The sequence below is a fragment of the Equus quagga genome, chromosome 8, assembly GCF_021613505.1.
Source record: "Equus quagga isolate Etosha38 chromosome 8, UCLA_HA_Equagga_1.0, whole genome shotgun sequence".
Lineage (NCBI taxonomy): Eukaryota > Metazoa > Chordata > Mammalia > Perissodactyla > Equidae > Equus > Equus quagga.
In genome coordinates this window covers 75,832,154-75,855,928 of record NC_060274.1, presented here as the reverse complement: position 1 = coordinate 75,855,928, position 23,775 = coordinate 75,832,154, and the positions used below count along the sequence as shown (strand labels likewise).

General features: G+C 36.7%; 1 protein-coding gene across 1 annotated transcript in view; it reads right to left on the bottom strand.

Annotated features, from left to right (window-relative positions):
- The window catches only part of HDAC9 (histone deacetylase 9), a 654,335-nt gene that overhangs the window by 163,834 nt on the left and 466,726 nt on the right, over positions 1-23,775 (bottom strand). Inside the window, exon 17 of the mRNA XM_046668931.1 lies at positions 8,857-8,964. Coding sequence (XP_046524887.1) covers positions 8,857-8,964 — 108 coding nt within the window. The remainder of the gene's footprint in view (positions 1-8,856; positions 8,965-23,775) is intronic.

Below are 23,775 nucleotides of genomic sequence, written 5' to 3'. Positions count from 1 at the left end.
GCTTCCATGCAAAGTGTCTACTGGCCCACAAGGGGAAAAACCCTTGCCTTACCAACAGTGTCGTTTTTGCTACAGCTGCTCACTCCTCTCTCTTCAACTCGTCCACATGGCAGTTTAAGCCAGCTCTCCTATTTGCATTCTCCAGGTGACAAGCTTGGGCATTCCTCTCTTTACACAGCTCCCAAACTCCTGATACATACCTCAGGCACTCTAGTGAACTCCTTTGTGCCCCATCCCGGTAGTAGTCTAGAGTGATTCTACAAATTTCTGTAACTTAACATGCATCAAGCTATCACTGAAAAGCCACTCTTCCCATCTGCAGACATGAGTAATTTCCTGTCTCTTATACATTTGACTTAGGTTGGGGGAAAGCATAGAAGGGAACAGAACAGAATAGCCAAAATACTTTAATTCCTTCTGAAGCATCTTCCATCAATCACATGTCTATTATCTAGTCTTTTGTTATATAAACTGGATTAGGTAAAGCAATTTCAGGCCTATTTGACAATCTTTTAATGAATTCATTCAGGAGGTGTCTATCATATTTAACTAACATCCATCATCCTCAGCTTGGGCCCTTGGTCAAAATTGGAGTGAACACAAATATTCCATTCCATACCTTATTTGATATACCATTTTATGATGGACAACAGTATAATATTTTAAGAAAGGCCAAATTGGTGGCAAAATGTATCTGAAATGGCAATACAGCTTTCTTTATCTATTAACTGGTAGATAAATAATGTAAGTGCTATCCTTATTCTCTAAGGTAACAGAAACACACTCTTAGATTTTAATGCTATCTACATATGCATATATATGTATATGCTGTATAATTGTGTATGTGTGTGTGTGTGTACACCCCATTATCTGGCTCTTGATTGTCTCTCTAAAATCATCTCTTGCTAGTCTCTCTGCAGATAACTCCAGACACACGGGGCTTCTTGCAGTACCTTAAACATGTCAAGACTTATGTACTCTACCCTATAAGAGAGATTCTGTATTTGCTTTTTCCCTTGTATGGACTATTCTTTCCCCAATTCTCTACATGATTCTTCCCTTATTTCATTCACCTCAAATCTCTCCCTATCAGTAAGGCTTTCCTGATAATGTAAGCTAACAGAGCTAGGCCTCTCCCTGTACCCTCTAATTCTCTTTCATGCTTTATTTTTTTTCCATAATACATATTTTGATCTGAAAATAGACTCAATACATATTCGTTTTATAAATGAATAATTAATAATTGAAATTAGCAAGGATACTTTCAATCTGATGCAGGTGACATCACAAACTATCATCACAAGGCTGCATTAAATTTTAGTCTTGCTAATATATATTTTAAACAATTTTGAATCAGTAAAACCCACTATTAGACACATGGTAAGCAAAAGCAGAATATCAAAGTCAAAAAGAAGACATTAAAAGTAATCAGACAGTGGGGTCTGGCCCCGTGGCAGAGTGGTTAAGTTCTTGCGCTCCGCTTCAGCAGCCCTGGGCACAGACATGGCACCGCTCACCAAGCCATGCTGAGGTGGCATCCTACATGCCACAACTAGAAGGACCCACAACTAAAAATACACAACTATGTATTGGGGGGGCTTTGGGAAGAAAAAGGAAAAATCTTTAAAAAAAAAGTAATCAAAGAGAAAAAACAATATCTACAAGAAATAACAATTAGATTGGTAACAGATATTTTCCATATTAAAATTAGAAGCCAGAAAAGCATGGAGGAACTTCAAAGTGCTGAAAGAAACTGTCAACTTTGAACTGTGTACTCAGCAGAACTCTTTTGAGAATGAAGTCAAAAAGATATCATAGATAAACAAAAACTGAGAAACTATCAGTAAAGAAACTTGTAAAAAATGTATTGGAAGAAAGAAAACAATCAAAGAATGGAGGTTTCAAATACAAAGATAAATGGTGACTAGGAAAATGATAAATAGGTGGGCAAGAATAAAGAAACACTGATGGTTTAAAATGGTATAATAATGTCTCATTGGTGTTATTATTATTTTTTTTAAAAAGCTAAAGCTAAAGCACTGAACTGTAATAGCATATAAGTTAGGGCATAATTGCTTTTAAAATATTCTAAAGTTCTTGAGTTGTCAATGAGGAGAACAAACAGAGTGATTAACTTTAGAATTGATTAAATAGGTTGAATTTTAAAAGGTAATTACTAAAATAATACAAATAATGTGCGCATTTTTAAAAAGAACTAGAGGTAACAGAGAATGAGAAAAAAATTGCAACTGAAAACAGAGCAAGGGGTGAGTGAAGGGAAGGGGACACACAAATAGAAGGAAAAGAAAAAAACAAAACATGATGAGAGAAATCCATTTGTGTACACTACCAATCATAATAAACACAAGTGAAGTGAACTCCCAGTTAAAATATATAGTCAGATAAGAAAACAAAATCCATCCATGAGCCATTTATAGGAGATAGACCTAGTATATAACAAAGAGAAAGTGTGCAAGCAAAGGGATGGTAAACAATGAACTAGGCAGATACTAGAAAATAAAAAAAAAGTTAGTAATGCTATATTAATATCAAACAAATATAACTGAGGACAAAAATATTTACTTGAGATAATTATTAAATACTAATAAAAGGTTTAACAAGGATATAACAATCAAATTTGTCTATATGTAATAACAGAGGTTCATTATAAGGTGACATTTTATATCCATGAGATTGTCAAACATTTAAAAATCTGAAAACGCCAAACAAAGACGAAAGTGAAGAGCACTGGAAATTCTTACTTGCTGCTGCTGGGGTTTGAAATTGGCAAATGACTTAGGTATTTGTTCTCTATGCGTAGTCTTTTTTTGTTGCTCAATTCCTCCATTACTGCCTTCTTTTAAGATAAATAGATATTCTCCAGCGTATCATTTTAATTTCCTTGTCATTTCTTTCCATATATTTTTGAATTATTTTCTTGCAAGTTGTGCAGTAGATTGTAATTAACCTCTTAACTTTTAACAATCTAGTTCAGACGTGAACCAAATTTCAATAGTATCCAAAAACTTCGTTCTGCTGTTACATAGCTCTATTCCATTGTGCTGTTAATTTCATACAAATTACATGTTTATACACTGTGTCCTCATCAACACAGATTTATAGTTACTGTTTTATGAAGTTGACTTTTAAATCTGAGAGGAGAAAGAGCTACAAACAGAAAATACACTTATACTATCATTTATATTTATTTATGTAGTTATTTTTACTGGTGCTTTTTATTTCTTCATGTGGATACATGTATTTCTTTGCATGTCTCATAATTTTATATTGAAAGCTGGGTATATTAAATAATATAATACGGCAATTATAGAAATTAGATTTTTACCTCTCCCCAGGGTTTGTTTAGTGACTTTTCTGAATTAATTCTATAAAGCCTGTATTCTATGTTGAGTGTGGCACTGATGTCTTTGCTTGGTTAATTTAGTGGTCTGTTAATGATATGATAGAGACTTCCTTAAAAGCCTGGAACCAACAGTCCCCAGCCTTTGTCAAGAGGTCCTGTGTGTGCTGGACACACTGACTACTCAGCCAGGCAGCTGACAAATCCACCTTGGCCTTCACTTCCTGTTTGAGCAGAGCCTCAAAGTCAGCTTGAGAGAAGAGCTTAGGGCCTTCTCAGGTTTTTCCTGAGTGTGAATATAGCCCTGAATATGCACACAGCCCTATCATGCATGTGGCCCTCTAGATTCTTAGGAACTCTAATGAGACTTTTCACAACCCTATGTACCTCTCATTCCCCAGTTTTTCCTTTGAAGCTTTCGGTTAGTCTATTGTTTTCTCCACTGTTATACACCACTTCAGGCAGCCATGAAGTTAATCAACTGCCTTTAATGCTTTTCAACAAATGCTTCTGGGGAAAAGGCTTTTCACATCAAGCGAACTCCAAGTCAGGTCAAACAAAGACAGCCTTGTAAGTGGGGTCTTCTACTGAAGCACCAGACAGGCTAAATAACGACAATTCTCTGAGAATGGGGCTTTGAAGAAGCTCCAACCCCATCCTGCCTCCTCTGGAGACTGCCAACTTACTGGTTTTCACTGAGAATGCAGGTTGTTATTTGTTAAGGCTACTGGGGAGCTGGAAAGGGTAAGATGAGAATAGGGTGAATTAAAACACCGTCAAGTTCACTGTTCTTACCAAGACTCAGCCAGTTTTGGTTAAATACGTACTTCCTGAGTTGTTGCAAGCTTTTGGTTAATTTCCAGAGTTCTTAAAAATTTAATCCTGCAAATTTTGCCAGTTTGTCATTGATTTTATGGAGAAAAGAATTTTCAGAAGTTTAAGCTGCCATTTTTGCTGATGTCATTGTGGCAAAATGACTTTAGAATTCTACTTTGCATTATTTAGTGAAATTTATTATTTATTATTTAATGGCTAGGAGCTTGCCATTATGCCATATTGGAAACAGCAAGCATGTTCAAGAAAGTTCCTAGCAGCATTCTTCAAAAAAGCAAAAACCTGGAAACAACTAAAATGTCCAAAAGAAGAGCAAATAAACAAATTATGATGAACAAGGGAATACTTTACAGCAATGAAAATGAATGAATCACAGCTACATAAATTCATAAGGAAAAGTCCTCATAACATGATTTTAAGTGGGAGTAAAGAAATCTGAGGAATAATATATTCAATAAGCTTACATTTTTATAAAGGTCACAAACATAGCATTAAAACTATTTTAAAAAGGGAAAGGAATAATTTTAAAAATACAATAGACTAATGATTACTCCTGTGTCAAAAAGATAGGAATGAGATAAATACTGAGAGGACTTTCATAGTGTTAGCAAAGTAGTATTTCTTAAGTTGAATGAAAGACTCATAGGTGTTTATTTTATTATTGTGCTTCGAAAGTTATTAACATAACTTTTTGGGGGTTTTTTTGTATGTACCTGTATTAAAGGTTTTATAGAAATAAAGCGGAAAGGATCTAGACCATTTGAAAGAGATCACTTTAACCATTTTTTTCTTACATACTCGTGCTGCCTCTACAAGAAATCCCTCACTGAGCAGTTGAAAGAGAAGAGAGAATTGTGAGACTTACAGGCTTTGCCATTTATTAAACTGTCTGTAGGGTCTTAAAAAGTTACTCGATGTCTCTTAGCTGGTATCCCACTGGTGGTACTTACTTCAAAGGCCTTTGTGAGATAATAGCAAATTACATGTAAACTGCCTAGTCTACAGTAGACACTCAATGAATAGCAGGTATTATTATCAACATAACATCAATAACCATTCAAACATTAAAGAAACCCATGCATCATTCAGATAATCAGGTGAGGGGTTTTTTTTGACAAAAATTTCCAGATAGCTAAAGGAATTTTTACCTTTTTACAGTGACGTTATAGCATTGCCAACATAGCATCAAAATGAATCCTTATAGTAAAGCTTGATAAATGTTAAACTATTTTTCTGGATTTGCTGAGGTATAATTGACAAATAAAAATTGTATATACTTGAGGTGTACAACATGATAGTTTGCATCATTTTTCAACCAAGTACTGAACCATTTATAACTTGGAAAAATAATGCTCATCTTTTAGAGATATTTCTATTTCCAGACATACTTTCTTAAATGTCCTAGAAAGCAAAAAAACCATTTTGAGATATCTATTCTTCCAATTACAGTTTCCAATACACCAAACATTTCAGTATTTTCAGAATATTTGCGTTCCTTTGTACTAGAATCTGAGAAATAGCCAATTTGGGCATCTATAGATTAGAGAAATTTCCACGTATGGGTTTTTTTTTTAAATCTTGTTAAAAACCTGAAAAGCTTGAAAGTTCCCATGAACTCCACTGAGTATGTCCATTCTGTGCCAAAAATACACCAATTTACTGCTGTAGTTTGCTGCGTGTGGTCTATTTAAGCATCAACATGAGACCCACTCCCTGTGCCTGGTTCGTTCTTCTAATTCCTTCAACCCATCAGTATCCCTAAGGTGAAGAAAGGACAGAACTTGTCAAAAGTTGAAGGAGTGGTCATGATCAAGTCCAGCATCAAGCAAATGTTCTAGGTAATCAAATTTGTCTTTGGCATTTTCCCTTTTTTGTACACATTTCTTATCTCCAAGGTCCCCATCCTCTATGAGTTCAGTGACCTCTTTCCAGCTGTCTCCCACCTCTCAGTGCAGCACTCTTCCAGGACCAACCTATATGAAATAAAGTTCTTAATTCTTCTCTATTTTTCCAAGTAAAATTAGTGCGGTCTCAGAAAATGTAGCATTATAATATGCCATTGTTGTTTCATTAAGTTATTGATTTACTGGGAGAATGGAGTAGAACATGTAAGAAGTGAACGCAGATGTAGAAAATGAAAGACGAAACACTAAAACACTAAAGTTTTCTCTTTACATCTTTTATCAGAGGATAACTTACTAGTGACCTCAAATAAGCTTCCCTATTTTCTTCCTAGATCTGAATGAAAATCTCCACAGCCATGAGCGTTAATGCTCCTGGCCGGCAGGTGAACCAGCCCTGTCATATTGGAGTCTGGGACAAGTAGATAGACCCTAAGTAACATTTTTCATTAGCTAGAGGTCCTTAAACATGGCTCTACCTCAGCTCTTCACTGTGGCCACAAACCATTTGTAACTGCTGCCTTTCCCACATGGCATTCCCGTAGCCTTCTCCAAATTATTAGCAACCAACGGGTTCAGTCTCTTACCCTGTCAGCACTGGTGCCTTTGTGATGGTCCTGCCTGTCTTGGACTTTCACTTTGGGCTTAACAATCAGAAAGATAAACTACCTGCAAAATCTGGAATATTCACCAAAGTAAACTGAAATTAGTTTTGGAATATCTGCTATTTATATGCTGTAGTATGTATAATTGAGAATCAGATCAACTTTTCATTTGCAAATAGCTCTGAATGTCAGCACCAGTGCAGAACAAGAACCTGAGGCCAAGAGAAGTTAAATGATTTGCCACAAATGACACAGCATTTAAGTGCCAGAGCCTGGACCAAGATTTCTTGATTCTTAGGCTGGCACTTTCTTTTCTATTCTTCTCTTTTATTTTATAACCACACCTGCTATTTCTCAACCAAAGGGGAAAAAGCATTTGTATGAATTCTTGTTCTTAACATAAAGAGTCAATGTTGGTACAGCTGGTGGTCAGCATGACCATACTATATGTTGTTGACACTTTGTTTGTAATTGGCTATTTTAAATGACTACCTCCCAAAAAGTAGAATTAGGTTTTTGTTCAACACTCCTCATACATACATGTGGCAATTCTGCACACTGTGAGGCTAATAGCGATGATGATTTTGAGCATTATATGTGGGTATTCTACTTGAGAATATTTCTGAATTATTGATTAAACTTCTGAAAATCAAAACAATTAGAAATTATAAATGCTAACATAATCATTTTTCTTTGTTATCAAGTGAGTCTGTACCAGCCTAAACTTTTAAAAATTACAATATTGTAGTCTGGCTGTTATCTGTCTGTGTTATAAATCCTTTTGAAAATAAGACCCTCAAATATTCTTCTAAAATGTCAATATATTCCAATGCTACAAGTGACATACCCACACAGGAAGAATTATTCCTAAAGTGCCACTGGGAGACAGCCAAAACCTCTCCATAAGGCTGATTCCTTTCCTCTTTTCAATAGCTTGTTACCAAAGGTAAAGACTGAGTAGTAAGCACCATGTTAATGGCCCCATAAAACCCTCTAAGATGAGCAATAAATGTCCTGCTGCTGATCATGTCAATTGCACATAAGGCATATAAATATGCACATGTATATATATATATATTTTAATACAGCTCACCTCATCAAAACTATATTTCTGTAGGTTCTGACTTCTTAAAAAGTAAAAGCAAAGACTTCTGGGACAAACAATGCACTGTAAAGTGCACATTCCTACTGTGCATTTTTAATCACAAGTGGAACAGTCAGGTGTAACTGAATAAAAATTCATTAGACAAAGAAAAATAATCCTAATTAGATTTTATTTTAGATTAACAAAACTCACGGCGCTTATGTTTTTGGTCACAATATATTTCCCTTAAGCCCCACAACTGATAAAAATACCAAATCAATCACTGCCCAGGTTTCGTTATGAAGTGTGTGAACTAGTGCATTAAAAAGCTATGTTAGCACCAACAAAGTTTATTGGGGCAACTGCATTTAAGACGCACATGGCATACCTTTAAATAGCTCTGTTAAAATATCAAATAAAATGTCAACATCTGTCCGGTCTCTGGCTTTTATAAATTGTTTAGACTGGGAAACCTTGGGGTTTGGACATTGTTCTTTTCATATGATGTAGAAAAGAAGAGACCATAAAAAGAAAAGAACAATAAAGCATAGCTCATTTTTGAAGTTCTTTCGTGGAAAAACATACTCTGGATCATTACCCTTCTAATCAACAATTTCCTTCTTCCTCCCAATCCTTCCCGTCTGGTATTTACCTTTCTCCCCTGCCCCCCATCTCTCTGGGTGGTATTCTGAGCTTATACATAGTACTCAGTAATCATATTTTTTAAATCACTTCAAAAGAGAATCCCAGGAGGGCATGACAGATATGAATATGCTAAGGGTGTTTTTAACCTGGACCATAGCTTTACTCACTATTTCTATGCTCTTAAAAACACACCAGAGTGCCCTGAGTACGAGTTTCCCCAAAGAGAGGAAGGCCCTGCAAGCAGGATCAGCTACTACCTACCTACAGTCTAGTTATTATCACACCTTAGCGGCCATCTCCTTGCCCTCTTCCTCTCGCCCTTTTCTTTTTATTACTACACCACACTCCCCACAATTCCCAAACAACAACATCTCTGTTTCAGCTTCTTCTCTGGATTTCCCACACTTAATGCAACCCAGACCTCACCTTCAGCTCTCCTGAGGCCACTCTGGAAGCCAGCTCGATGACACAGCCAACAGCCATGCGTGCAGCACCGGACGAGTGCAGCTCATTCCAAATGGTGTCACTGTCCACCTGAGCAAACAGTAAGCAGAGCCCGAAGAAGGAGGGAGGAAGAAAGAGAAAGAGAAGGAATAGATGAAGGAGAGAGGGAGGGGGAGGGGAGTTGGGGTGAGGGGAAGAGAGAAAGAAAGCAAATCTGTGAGGAAGAGCTGGCAGGGTAACAGCCTGTGTACAATAACATTAGTCTTCCGTCTTGGCCAGCTGAAAAGGCCTTCTGGACACAGCTTTGCTTATACTTTTTCTCTACACTGACTTCTCCAATGGAAACACATTCCTGCCATGCCTCACTGCCATTCCCTGTTTAGATTTCTCATTACAAACAGCATTACATAGGCCGGATCTGGTGTAGTTACAGGCCTGCTAGAAACCAGGCCCCAGTAGTAGATAGACTAAAAGCTAAGAGCACTTAGCTATACATAAAAATCGGATTTGCAAGTGCTAGAGGGGGAAAATTCAAATACCTTTCTGGCTGCAGGTTTACAGGGAGCCAAAGACAATTATTAGGCAGGTAACAGTAGCAGTCAGCGAGTAGGAAGGAGCAACCACAGTTCAGGTTCTCTAAATAAATGGAAGGAGTGTGTGGTCCTCACATTTAAAACATTAACACCAGTCAATTGCAAGGAGGAATTTGATTTTCAAAGTAGAAGTTTAAAATTTCTATCATTTAGTACAGTTTGGCAGCAGGTCTTCATGCAAACTGGTATAATTCAAATTGGATAGGCCATTAAAATACATGTTTGCTTCTATACTAGAGAGCATCATTATCAAAACAAAGCATGAACCAATAATTTGAATTTACCCTTATAAAATGCTGTTTACTCTTTTTCACGCATGCAATGAGAGAATACAGACAAGGACAAGAAAAGTGCAGTGGTTTACAATTATCACATATGTTGCATATTTTTATGTATAAAATATTTAATAATAGAAAAAAGGTAATATTATCAAATGGTAGAAGTCTTTAATTTTAGGACATTTAAATTACTTGAAGCACCAGGCAATGCAATAAAAAGTTTGTGACTGTACAAATATCAAGACTTCCCAAAGGGGTCAAAGAGGGGAAATCTTTAAAATAAAGATTTGCTTTAAAAAAGGAAGAATGAAATTAAAGAGTCCTAATGACATGTAACAATACAATAAATAACAGCAATATATATTCACAATGCACTATGCAGTATCCCAAGAATTTTCAGACACCTTTGCTTGAGATCCTTACCAACTTAAACGCTATCAAGAACAATGAATAAGTAAATAATAAATGAGAACAATAAATAACAAATAAATAGCAAGTTAATATCCTCTCGACAACAGCATAATGTTGAATTATAAAGGTGAAGAGAGAACTTTCTGGAATCAAACTCTCCGGTTGAAATTATGGCTTCACCACTAAAACCTGAATGACATTGAGTAATTAATTAATTAACATCTCTGTGCTTTGGTTCCCTTACCTGTGAAATGGCAACTTTTTAAAGTACCATCTGCATATGATTTTAGTAAGGATTAAATGAGTAATAAGTAAAAGTTAGCTACTGCTATGTTGGCTACTATTATGCCCATTTTGTAATTCCTAGCACATAGTAGAGGCCTAATAAGTGTTTACTGAATGAGCACACTGTGGCTTAGAGAGGCCACTCAGATGGTCTGAGAGCCCTCAGCACATGTCTTTCTACCACACTCCTGAAATAATCCTTGCTTTCTAAGAACATTCAGCCCACATCATAGTCAACATCATCATGGTCAACACTATCAGCTAAAAAGTGAAGGAATCATCAAATGGACACTGGAACCTAATCATTCGACCTCTAAATTGAAATTTTTATTTCTTACTGAGCCAATATAATTATTTGAGCTTCATATGGATATATCCTCGAGGAAGATGGTTGCTTAAGTTAAAAAATAAAAACCAACATTTACATTGTGTTGCATAGTTTTCAACCATTACAGAGCTACACATGCCATTGAAAGTCCTCATTAACCAGATTTAAAATCATTGGGAAGGCAAGCAAACATAAAATACATCAATAAATACCAAAAGACTTAATGGGTGGCTCATAACTACATACAATTCCAAGTCCCTTTTTACTTGACTTTGAACTATACTGCAAACTTACTTTCTTTTTTTTCTTAAAAAAAAGCAGTAGAAAATTTCCTTACAAAAAGTTATAAATACTACATTTTACTAGAAAAATATTCCAACAGCTGAGAACAATGTATCTTTAACCATAATACTAAGGGGCATTAGATAGCCACAGATAACATTGTCTGACATCCACCTGCCTGTCCATATTGTTCTATCTTCCTGAAGGTATTCTTGTAAAGATAATACTTTGTGTCTGTGCCATCAATTTTGGTGTATAAACCTTTAATAGCAAGATACTTATTTTTTTAATTCAGCTAATACTTTTCGGGTACCATCTATGTAATAGGTGCTCAGAGTTACAGTATGGGGGGTTACTTTTATAATAAGGATAAGGTTATTGACTGAAAGAGTGTTGGGCACATAGATGCTCAATGAATGCTTGAGGTTTTGACCACATCCAAAGTTTAGGCTTATCTCTAAACAGGTTCTCTTTAGGAAGCTATAGAATTTATCATCTATTTATTTACTTATATTTAAGCATAAAAAATATTTATCTAAATACCACTTCAACCTATGTTTTATGTACACTTAGTTTGTACCTAAATGGTAATAATGGTCATGTTTTGTGGATATAATCTATTCATAAATGCGTAATTTTTTAAATTTATGAACAGGTTTGTCTTAGTTCGAGCTGCCATAACAAAATGCCACAGCTTGGGTGGCTTGAACAACAGAAATTTATTTCTCACAGTTTTGGAGGCTGAGAAGTCCAAGATCAAGGTGCAGCCAATTTGGTTTCTGGTTGAAATTCTGATTCAATTCTCTTCCTGGCTTGTAGACAGCTGCCTTCTCACTATATCCTCACATGGCTTTTCCTCAGTGAGTGCACGTGGAGAGAAAGGCAGATCTATCTCTCCTCCTCTTCTTATAAGGCCACCAATCCTATCAAATTAGGCCCCATTCTTATAATCTTATTTAACCTGAATTACCTCGTAAAAGCCCTATCAAATTCAATCACATCAGGGGTTAGGGCTTCAATGTATGAATTTGGTGGGGGGGGGGGGGGGGGGGCATAATTCAGTCCCCAGCAAGGTTATATCCCAAAAGCTTGTTTAGATGTCAATTTATATTTTTCCCAAGACATTGTGTTCCAAATGGTGTTTCAGGGCCATTACCTACCAAAATTAGCTACCCCAAACTACCCAGATGTATTTGCCATATTATGGTTTTAATAAGAGCTCCAACAGTAAAAAAAGGATGCGTGGCTCAACAACTCTCCATACGATAATCCCTGTCACTAGAAGAGACTCCCATGTCCACTTTCTGCCGTTCTCAATGGCAAAAAGTATTTCTCTGTCATGTCCCTCTTACTGGTTGGAGACATTGGGAAAAGCCTTTCCCTATATTAGTGATGGCGTCAAGAAGGTCACCTCCATATAAGAGCTCTGATTTCAACTGCTGAAAGACTTCCTGACAGTAGGAAAAAACTCTAGTTAAAAGAGGATGGTTGACTCTATCAATTGAGAGTAGTTCCTGGCATGGAATCGGACACTGAGAGGCTTAAAAGAAAGGGAAAAGAGCTAGAAGAATTCGAGTTAGATGATATACGTAAACAGGATTAAGGAGCTAAGGTGGCAATAATAATGGTGGAAGTAGAGACCAGAAGGGCTTAGAACTGTAAGAAGACAGGTCTCTAGCATTTGGAAGCTGAAGGTAGAGAGATTAGGAGAGTGGCACAGAGCTGACTCTGGATATGGAAAATAATGTAAATTGTAATAGATTAGTCCCGGACAGGGGAAAGAAATGGCAGTGGAGCAGAAAGCAATCTTGTTGACTATACTAGTTAGTTACTAAGATCTTGCTAAAGTTGTTAAGACATGCAAGGCAAATTCTTAAAACTAGAACAAATATAATTTTTTAAAAATCAATGGGCATTTTTTTCTTTCCATACACCAATGAACTTCTCCTTGGTCTGTCCACCGATTCATTCTTTTGCCTGATAAGTGTCTGTGTGTGCATGTGTAGACGTGCATGCACACACGTATTAGGGGGCAGTGGTACATGAACTGAAAGGGAAATTAGAATTGATATAAAAGAAATGTAAGGAAATTGACATTCAAAATAGGATTTTGCATAAATACACATAAAAATTCAAATTTTGTGGTGAAAGAGGATTTTTTTCCAAATTTCTTTACGTATCAAGAACTAAACCCAGTGATCTCAGATTATAGTCCTGTGTTGGTGATAGCACCAAGACAATGCTATCACTGCTTCTCTGAATGATAGTTCAAAGAAGAAACGTTTTCTACCTATGACAACCAGGCATAGGGTTTGCAGATCTAGACTACAGATAGGATATGATGAGAGAAAGACAAAGCCAAAAGTTATCCCTCTGGTCCTGAAAGATTGGAGAAAGGCAAACCAAAGAGACGCAACAGAAGCAGGGGAAGCAGAGTGTTAAGCGAGCAAATCCCAGGAAGAGGGAAATGTCATAGGTAAATTGACAAAATAATGTCAGTCTGTCTTTTTTTTTCCTTCTTCTTCTCCCCAAAGCCCCCCAATACATAGTTGCATATTCTAGTTGTAGGTCCTTCTGGCTGTGCTACGTGGGACGCTGCCTCAGCTCGGCCTGATGAGCAGTGCCACATCCACACACAGGATCCGAACCAACAAAACCCTGGGCCTCCAAAGCACAGAGCACGAATTTAACCACTCAGCCATGGGGCCAGCTGGAGTAAGTCTTTATTCTTATTTACATTTGGGTCTTTTGCAGCCCGTGTCTACACTTAACTATAGGCATCACATAAAAAAGTCTGTGGAGTAGTGTGAAAAGTAAATGGATGGTCAGAATGAAGCATTCCTCAGATGCTCTCGGGTCCTGTGTAATATGAGTGGAAGCCTCAAGTTCCCACCATCCTCTAAGGCTATGCTAATGGAAAGTCTCTGAAATGGACTAACTATGGCAGGGGCCAAATGGAGTCCACAGTGGAGGCTCAGGGGGACCCCAGCACCAAAGAGCTGAGGTGAGGCTGCTGGAGCCTGGGAGTCCCACCAAGCTCCATCTTGCAGTGAAACCAGAAATCAGGAGAATATCAGCTGCTGACTTCAGCTTCAAATGCTGGGAGATTAGGAACAATCAGGTGAATCAGGGAGGTTGCCACAAAAACCTAAATATTCAGAGGACAGCATGAATACCCAAGGACACTACCAGGCTTCTATCCCTCCCTCAAATACCCAAATGCCATCTTGGGAGAGGAAGCTGAAAGACTGAACACTTACCTAAAGAAACTGTATCCAATAATAAGCTGCTCTTGAAGAGACAGAATTTTAAAACTGAAAGGAAGCTATTCAAACTTGAAGAGACTGACATTATTAATTGGAGATCAGTGTAATTAGGGGGAAAAAGAAGGAGCATGTTTATCACACATATGAGTGAGCATGGGTAATTCTGTCTCCCATTTTCAAGGTCAAGAATTTGCTCTGCCAGATGACAGGAAAAAAAATCTAGCCAGGATTCTGGGCAGAAGTTCCAAAGAATATGCTGCATACATGGCTAGTGGTATATAATTGTATTTTAGAATTAATGTGGCAATAAGCAATTTACTGCCCCCCTTAGAATTCATATGGAATGTTTACCAAGCTTTTGCTTATGTACTATTCTAAAAAAATAGTATGCTTTCAACTATGAAATATTTCTGACAATGTAACTAATGTACAAAACATGAAGGCAGCTTTACTAGTCTGCTGAGTAACATGTCCACAGAGGCCCTGTTTTATTGCCAGAACTAAAATTTATCAATCTTGAAATACTCTTCCAAAAGTTCAACTCACTTTATAAATATGAAGGAGGGTCTGAATCCAATATGTGTCCAAAACTGAGGTTTGGAAATGTTAGGTGAGGCTGTCCCACAGAAAAATGTCTTTCTGTGTGAGGAACCAACAAACATGGTGAGATAGGGTGGAAATATGCTTTTGCGTAGAGAATTATACAAGCTTGGCCCATAAAGAAGATTGAGTCATCAGAAGAGGAAGCACAAATCTGAAGACAGTACAGAGTCTGGCACGGACATCCTCCTAGCCTGTCCTCCCAGAGACCTGTTCTATTTAGTAAGTTAGAAAGGGGTAAAGAGATAGAGAAGGCTGTAAGTAAAAACTGGAATAGGCAATACACTTTAAATACTGTAAGAAGAAAAAAACAAAAACAATATGAGATTGAAATAAAACATTTTGGCATCAATTTGAAAAATTATAACGTTAAAAGAGGGAGAGTAGGACCAGCTGGTGGCATAGTGGTTAAGTTCATGCACTCCACTTCAGTGACCCAGGGTTCACAGGTTCGGGTCCTGGGCTTGGAACTAGCACCGCTCATCAAAGCTATGCTGTGGTGGGATCCTACATAAAACAGAGGAAGATTGGAACAGATGTTAGCTCAGGGCCAATTTTCCTTACCAAAGAGAAAAAAAGAGGCAGAGTGACACACTTTCCACTTTGTTGTGGATCTCAGAAAATCCAGAGCAACTGGCAATGTGAAAACCCCAGAATAATCACCAGTGGCAGCAGGACTCATCAATTTTAAAAAGGAAAAAAAAGGGAAAGAAAAGAACAGTAAACATGGGGAAAAATTCTGGTAATTCATAAGCATATAGAAATTAGTCATCCTAGTCATTGTCTGAGGTTCCTAAAATAATTAGGAAGACTCTCTCCACGGAGACATTGAGGAACTGTAATAGGAGGGAGTGTAAGGGCCAAAAAAGCACTAGTTACAGGTCTATTTATAAAAACTTAGCTACTAGATAATACTATCCAAATCTGAAAGAAGAACATTATGTTGTAATCTCTCTTACTAGCAGTGAAAGAAAATAAGGAGCAGTGCTGAATCAAACATGACATGGAATATGAATGGTAGAAATGTGATTCATTCACTTGGAATTATAGCAGAATGCAACTCAGGAAATATATAGAGAAAGTAATAGAAAACTAATATGGACATTTCAGGTTTTCAGTTTTATTGTTATATATTCCCCTACTCTATAAAGTTCTGGTCTTTAACATACATATAAGTAATAATGACAATAATAGTTATCATCTCATAATTATAGAGTACATATTAAGATCCAGGCACTGTGCAAAGCTCTGTGTCTATATTAACTCATACAATTCTTACAACAATCATTGACATAGATGCTATTATTAAGCAGTTCAGCATATGAAATTCAGAGGTTATTTAGCCAGTAACTAGTGAAGATGGAATGAGAACCCAGAAAAACAGAGTATGAGTTCTAAACCCAAATGGATTTTTATGCTAGTAAAATCAAAATCTAAAAACTAAATAAATAATACAATGATTTTAAAAAACAGATTCTAATCATATTTGTAGAATCAAAGATTTTCCTAATGAAATAAATCAGCTAAGACCTACACGAATGTTTTACCTTTAAAGGTTTCGAACTTCTACAACGTAAGATTGCTAAAATAGTCAAAAAATGCAAATGCTACAAGTGTTATCTGGAATAGTTGGGCTTTTCCTGAGTGTTGTAACTTGTTTGCCATTATTCTAAAGCAGTGGTTCTCAGTGGGGTGGTTTTGTCCCCCAGGGGCCATTCGGCAATTTCTGGAGACATTTTTGGTTGTCAAGACTGAGGGACAGGTGTGTTTCTGGCTTCTGTTCGGGAGAAGCCAGGAATGCTGCTAAATATCTTAGAGTGCAACAGAACAGTATAACAAACAGTCATCTGGTCCAAAATGTCACTAATGGCAAGGTTGAGAAATCCTGCCTTAGAGACATTGAGAACCATGTAAATAACAGTGCTGCTTTCTTCATATTGGCTGCTAGAAATCTCAAGGCCAAATTTGTGGTCCTTCTCTAGTAAAAGTAGTAGCTACTAAAGTACACACTTTATATGCTAATCTTATTCCTGGCTCATTGTATTTTTACTTTTAACTGATTGCCACAACTACTTTAAAAACACACACATACAGTTCATGTTTGTTTGTTTTGAAAACTGCTTTAAATCCTTTATGGAATATAGCTAGAATAAAAGGAAAATATAGAGAAAGAAGGAAGGAGAAGCAAAAAAGAAAGCAGAGAGAGAGCCCAGAGAATATGGAGGAGGACAGGAGAGAGAAAGAACAGGGAGGAAAACACTTTATATTTTCATTGTTACTTTTTTAAAGTTGTGCTTTTTCTCTTGCTTTTTATTTGGAATAGAATGAAGAATAATTTTTTTATCAACATTGTTCTTTCCCTGAATTTCTCCAAATAATTCTGCCTCCTGAATAGAATCAACAATAATATAAACTTATTTTTAATATTGTTCTGCCCTTTTCAGTCTCTTAAGTTTCACAGATATTAGTGACAGAGCCAGGAAAAACCTTTCACAGTTCTTCCCACTGTTTTGCTCCAAGTTCAACTTATCTTTCCTTAATACATCAAAGAAAGGGACTGAAATTTCTTCTAATGATTTCAAAAAAGAAATAATTATATAATATTAGTTGCAAAATAAAAGATCAAGGATCACATGATTATTGGCCTCTATACCAAAAAGAAGAAAGAAAGGAAGAAAGAAAGAAACAATTTCTACCTATTAAAAGCCAGGTCCTTGAGAAACGGTTGTTCCTGAGACTGTTAGGCTGGTCCCTGTGCACACGGCAGGCTGGGAATACGTGGATAGCCTGCTGCCTTTGAGCGGCCCTGACTCATTTTGTCGAGTGCAAATATGGAAGTGCTGTTTCTGAGTATACTTACCCTTCCAAACGTTTACCTCCTTTGAAACAGATTCTGAGCATCTGAGAGCTGGGTAGAATATTTCAAAAACCATTGTTTTCACAGTTTCTTTATTCCACTGTGGATTTGGAGCATGAATTAAAATGATCAAAAATCCATGATCATGATTTTGCAAGAAATGAAGATGTTTCCTGAGTGTTACCCCCTCCCTTATTCAGAAGCCTCTCTGCTTCTGAAAACCTCTTGGGTAAGCACCTAATAGCCTTAAGATTTTTCTTTGTTTTTTTATTGTTTACTCTGAGAATGACCATGTAAAAACGAACAGCAAAATAATAGTATGACATACTGTGCACAAAATAATCAGAGTTTCAAGTAAGTTTTGTCCATAGATACATTTGTCACTGGATAATATACCTTTTTAATGTAATTTATAGTTTAAAAAGAGTGATAACAACAGCAATCTTCTCCTTAAATACTTCCTCAGACCTGCAGCAGGTACAACTTAAATGTTAACAAGGGTGTAAAGAATTTTCTTAGTGTTAAAGGGATTGATGACCAATATAGACAAGTAGAATCCATGAACATGGTAAAGCACAGAAAAAGAGCTTGAAGAAACTCACATATACAAGTGATGCCGATCTGGGATAAAGCAGTAGCCACGTGTTCAAATGACGCCAGGGGTTAGACTGGTAATGTAGATGTAATGTAATGTAAGGTAAATGAGGTGGGGTCTTGGGCATAATTTTTCATCTTAAATATTGAGAAGAATTCACTCTTAAAAAAAAAATTCCCAGCCAGGCTAAAAGAAATCTTTGTGTTAAATATGGCTCCTGTGCTGCCAGTATATAACTTCTGCTGTCCAGAATGACTTATTTTTATACAAAGTTTGAAAATTGTAAAACAAGAAATGGGAAAAAGGTATCTCAGAGGAACTGGCTCGGTTGATTTCTTGTGTGCAATGATCACAACCTAACTCAAGGAGATTTCTGAGGGTGGGGCAGTTGTAGAAGGTAACTACTCTAACTCTCAAGGGGGTGTGTTTATAAAGGATTCTAGTCTCTGCCTGAGGATAAGACTAGAGTAAGGATGCTAAGGTTAACATTTCAAGTAAATGTTAAAAATATTCAGAGCAGTACAGAGAGTTTTATTGCATTATTAAAATTTGTTATTTGAGAAAATACATAGTGGTGAAAATTATCATTAATTCAGCAACTATTTTAAATTAATTTGAAGCATATTAATTGCAGCAATGCGTACATGCATTTGAAAATGTAGCTTCATATTTTTTTTTTTTTTTAAAGATTTTATTTTTTCCTTTTTCTCCCCAAAGCCCCCCGGTACATAGTTGTATATTCTTCATTGTGGGTCCTTCTAGTTGTGGTATGTGGGACGCTGCCTCAGCGTGGTTTGATGAGCAGTGCCATGTCCGCACCCAGGATTCGAACCAACGAAACACTGGGCCGCCTGCAGCGGAGCGCGCGAACTTAACCACTCGGCCACGGGGCCAGCCCCTGTAGCTTCATATTTTTGCCACATAATATTTATTCAGTCCATGGACAATGTTGAATGTGCATATGAACTTATGGGCCTTTTATAATTAATAATTTCATGGCCCTCCAGGGTTTGTGAACACAAGTTAAAAACAAGTGGTCTACATTTACTCTATTGTTTAGTATACTAAAAGCTGCAAAGAATGATGCATCCAAACTAATAATAAGAAAAATGCTGAATAAATGTTAATTGGGGGGGGCTGGGAGTTGAGGTCACAAGGCAATCAAGTTACCTGAATTGTCTAACACAGGTGTACCTAGATTCTTGGAAGGATGAGAGAGAGAAAATAAGGCAAAAGAAATGTTGACGAGATAATGATCAAGAACTTCTCCAAAACAATGAAACCACAGATCTGAAAAATTCAAAGCATAACTAGGAAAAAGAACCACCAAAAAATCAATTAAACAAACAAACAAACAAGAAAAGCTTACCTAGACACATCTGTCAAACTGCTAGAAACTCAACAAAAAATCTTGAAGGCAGCCAGAGAAAACAAATACATCACATAAAATCAAACAAAGATAGGAAATATAACAGATTTCTTAGCAGAAAATATTCAAGCTGGAAGACAATGGAACAACATCTTCAAGTTTTCAAAGAAAAAAATGTCAACTCAGAATTCTAGACTAGCAACAACATCTTTTAAAAATATTTTTAGGGGCTGGCCCCATGGCCAAGCGGTTAAGTTCACACACTCCACTTCGGTGGCCCAGGGTTTCACCATTTCGAATCCTGGGCGTGGACATGGTACTGCTCATCAGGCCATGGTGAGGCGGCATCCTGCATGCCACAACTAGAAGGACCCACAACTAAAAAGAACCCACACAACTATGTACCAGGGGCTTTGTGGAGAAAAAAGAAAAAAAAATATTTTTAAAAGATAAAGATTTTTCAGAAAAATAACAGTTGAAGTATTGTATTGCAATTAGACCTGAGTTACAAAAAATGATAAAGAAAATCATTCAGGAAAAACAGTAGAATACCAGATGGAAACTTGGATTGACACAAAGAAGTGAAGAGTGCTGAAAATGATAATAATGAAGGCATATACAAGAGACTTTATTCTTGTGTTCATTATCTTAAAAAAGATAATTGACTATCAAAAGCAAAAACAACGAAACTTTGCTGTGGAGTTTATGGCACATGTAAAAGTCACATGTGTGACAACAGAAGCACATAGAATGGGAAGAGAGGATTGCAGATAAACTGCTGTTAAGAGTCTTATATTATACATGAAGTAGTATAATATTATTTGAAGGCAGATTGTGATAAGTATTAATAAAGTGTAAATGCTACAGAAATAACTAAAAAAATAGAGGTACAATTAATATGCCAATAGAGGAAATAAAATAAAATAATTTTTTTAATATTCAATCCAAAGGAAGAGACAAAAAGAAACAAAAAATGAACCAGACGGGACAAATATGAGACAACTGACAAGATGGCAGATTTAAATTCAACCATATGAAGAACCAGTGAAAGTGCTGTCCATGGAACCACAGTGGTCTGGAGAGTGTTCCCAGTGCACAACAAGATAAACACAAGCAAGCATTTATAAAATTTTATAGCAATCTGTTTAGAATAATTTTTATCTGTTGAATATAATAAAAAAGAATCGTTTTTTACTTTGTATGTTTTTTTGTATCTCATTTTTAGTGATTCTTTTTTACTGCATTTACAAAAGTATTGCTCTGTGACAGACAGGAAATAAAACATAAACAAACAAAATCTTTTCCTTTACCATATGATAATTTGAGAAGCACTGATTTCATAGCAAAAGAACTTTCCTTTCAAATTGTACAAAGAAAAAAGTCTATTTGGGTAAGAGAGGTAGAAAGAAAAGGTGAAGCTAGAAAGGTGTGTTAGGAGTTTTATTAATCAATTAGCCCTATTGAGATAAGTTGTACCAAGAGAGAATGACTACGAAGAATTTGTCTAAGTATTACACTGGCAGTTTGTACATATAGGCTTCCACAGCCCCAAGATTTGGAGAAACTGCCAGGCTTTCTTTCTTTCTTTTTTTTTTGAGGAAGATTAGCCTTGAGCTAACATCTGCTGCCAATCCTCCTCTTTTTGCTGAGGAAGACTGGCCCTGAGCTAATATCCATGCCCATCTTTCCTCTACTTTATACTTGGGACGCCTACCACATCATGGCTTGCCAAATAGTGCCATGTCTGCACCCGGGACCTCAACCGGAGAACCCTGGGCCGCCAAAGGAGAACGTGCACACTTAACTGCTGCACCACTGGGCCGGCCCCCTGTCAGGCTTTCTAATAAGCTTTCTAACAGAGACCCCAAGGAGCCAATCTTTGGACAAAGTCTCACTTTATTCTATTCTTTTGAGTGGTAGCTTTGGCAAAGGTATCATCAAGGTTTAGTGCAATAACACCTTATTTATTTTGTTGACTTTATAGTTATAAATCTTGAAAACTACCACTTCCATTTACAAGCTGTTAAACCTTGGGCAAGTTCATTAATTGCTCCAAGCCCCAAGAAAAAATGGAGATGACACCACCTTCCTCATGGGATTATTATTAGCATTAAATTAGTCAATACGTGTAAAGTGCTTAACATAGTACCACACAATGATGAAAACAGTAAGCTCTCAGTAAACGGTAACTAAGAAAAAAAAAATCCCAGTTTTGTTTCCAACATTACTTTCTATTCTGCAGCATACCGAAAACAAAAATCATCTGTGATAATGCTGGAAGCCAGAAACTACCCCCAATCAGAAAGCTACATATTTTTTTTAGCTACATATGGATCTAGTTCAACTGGAGTTTCCTGAATGAATGTGGGCCTTTTCCAAGCACATCCAGCATAGCTCAATCATTGGCACTCGAAACAAAGCTAACGCTCTGAAAAGCTGCACATGATAGAAATTAAGCTACCTGTACTGAAAGTGGATGTGAAAGTATTTAAAAGGGAAAGAGAATGACTTAGAAGAAAAGGAATTTAGGCAGTCTCCTTTGTATAATCTAAAGCTTGTTGATTCATTTCGGAAATATTCCCAGAGTTAAATATAATACTATTGTGCCATTAACAGAACAGGTTTCATATGCTGTGCATGGTTAATGCGGTGCATGGTTCTTCCTTGGATGCCTTAAATATTTCACCCTGAAACTTGGGAACCAAAACTTCTCAGCAATACTAAGCAGTTTAGTAAGCTCTTGGCGCTATGCTGTGCTTCTGCTCAGGCCATGGGCATATCCGAATAATTGAGTTTAAGCTTAAATAATGATCAGATGCCCCTAGAAACCTCCTGAGACACCAGACTCAACAAAGACGCAGAGGTTTCCATCACAGTACTGATTCTGTGCCCTTTTAGGCATGTTGTATAAAAGATAAACTAAAAGAAATTATCTTTTTAACTTTTGCATTGCATCAAGAAAGTGTAAAATGAATCATCTACAGTGGACCAGAGGTTCTGCATACAGTGTCTTGATTTAGTACTTTACAAATTATCTAATATTTTTTAAACCACTGAAATCATTTTAGCCTAATTTGATTTCTAGGATATTTTAGTTTTAATTTTTTTACATAGCTTATTCTGTTTTAAGGTCTACACAGTATGTATAATGGCTTCTCCAAGCCAAATTTCTTATTTGTTTGTTTTGGGAAGTAGAATAATTACCTTTTCCACTTAAGAGGTACTTGAGAAGTTCAATATTTTTCTATGCTCAAGTCTCTACTCTTAGGGATAGAGCTGAAGATTCCAGGAGATATTTTCTTTCTGGGAATACAGATAGTGGGCGTGGGAGTAGCAAATATTCATAGAGAAAAGCCTCACTTATTAGTAGATTCAGTGGAAGAGCTATTAAAATCAAACTTATTACCCAAAGAAGGCACAAAGTAAGTATCTTTGGTCAGCATCTAAAGAAAGAAGTAGAGGGCAGACTGGGGCACCAAAAAAGTGCTGGACACTGTGTTAAACACTTTAACAACATTACCTAATTTATTCCCCACAATAGCCTAATAAATGTATTATTAGTCACTTTTACAAAAGAGGAAACTGGTTTAAGAGAGGTTAAGTAACTTGAACAAAGTCACACAGTTGATAAGGCATGGAGCTGGGATTTCAATCAAAGTCAACCCTACACGTGGATATTGTTATAGACTGCATTGTGTTCCCTCAAAATTCAAATGTTGAAGCCCTAACCCCCAACGTGACCACATTCGTAGACAGGGCCTGTAAAGAGGTAAGTACGGTTAGATGAGGTCATGAGAATGGGGTCCTAATCCATTATGACTGGTGTCCTTCTGAGGAGAGGAAGCGACACCAGGGATGCACACATACACAGAGAAGGCCATGTGTGGACACAGCAAGAAGACAGCCATCTGCAAGCCAAGGAGAGATGCCTCAGGAGAAACCAATCCTGCCAGCACATTGATCTTGCACTTCCAATCTTCAGAACCGTGAGAAAAAAAATTTCTGTGTGCGTGTGTTTTTTTAAACAACACAAAGTA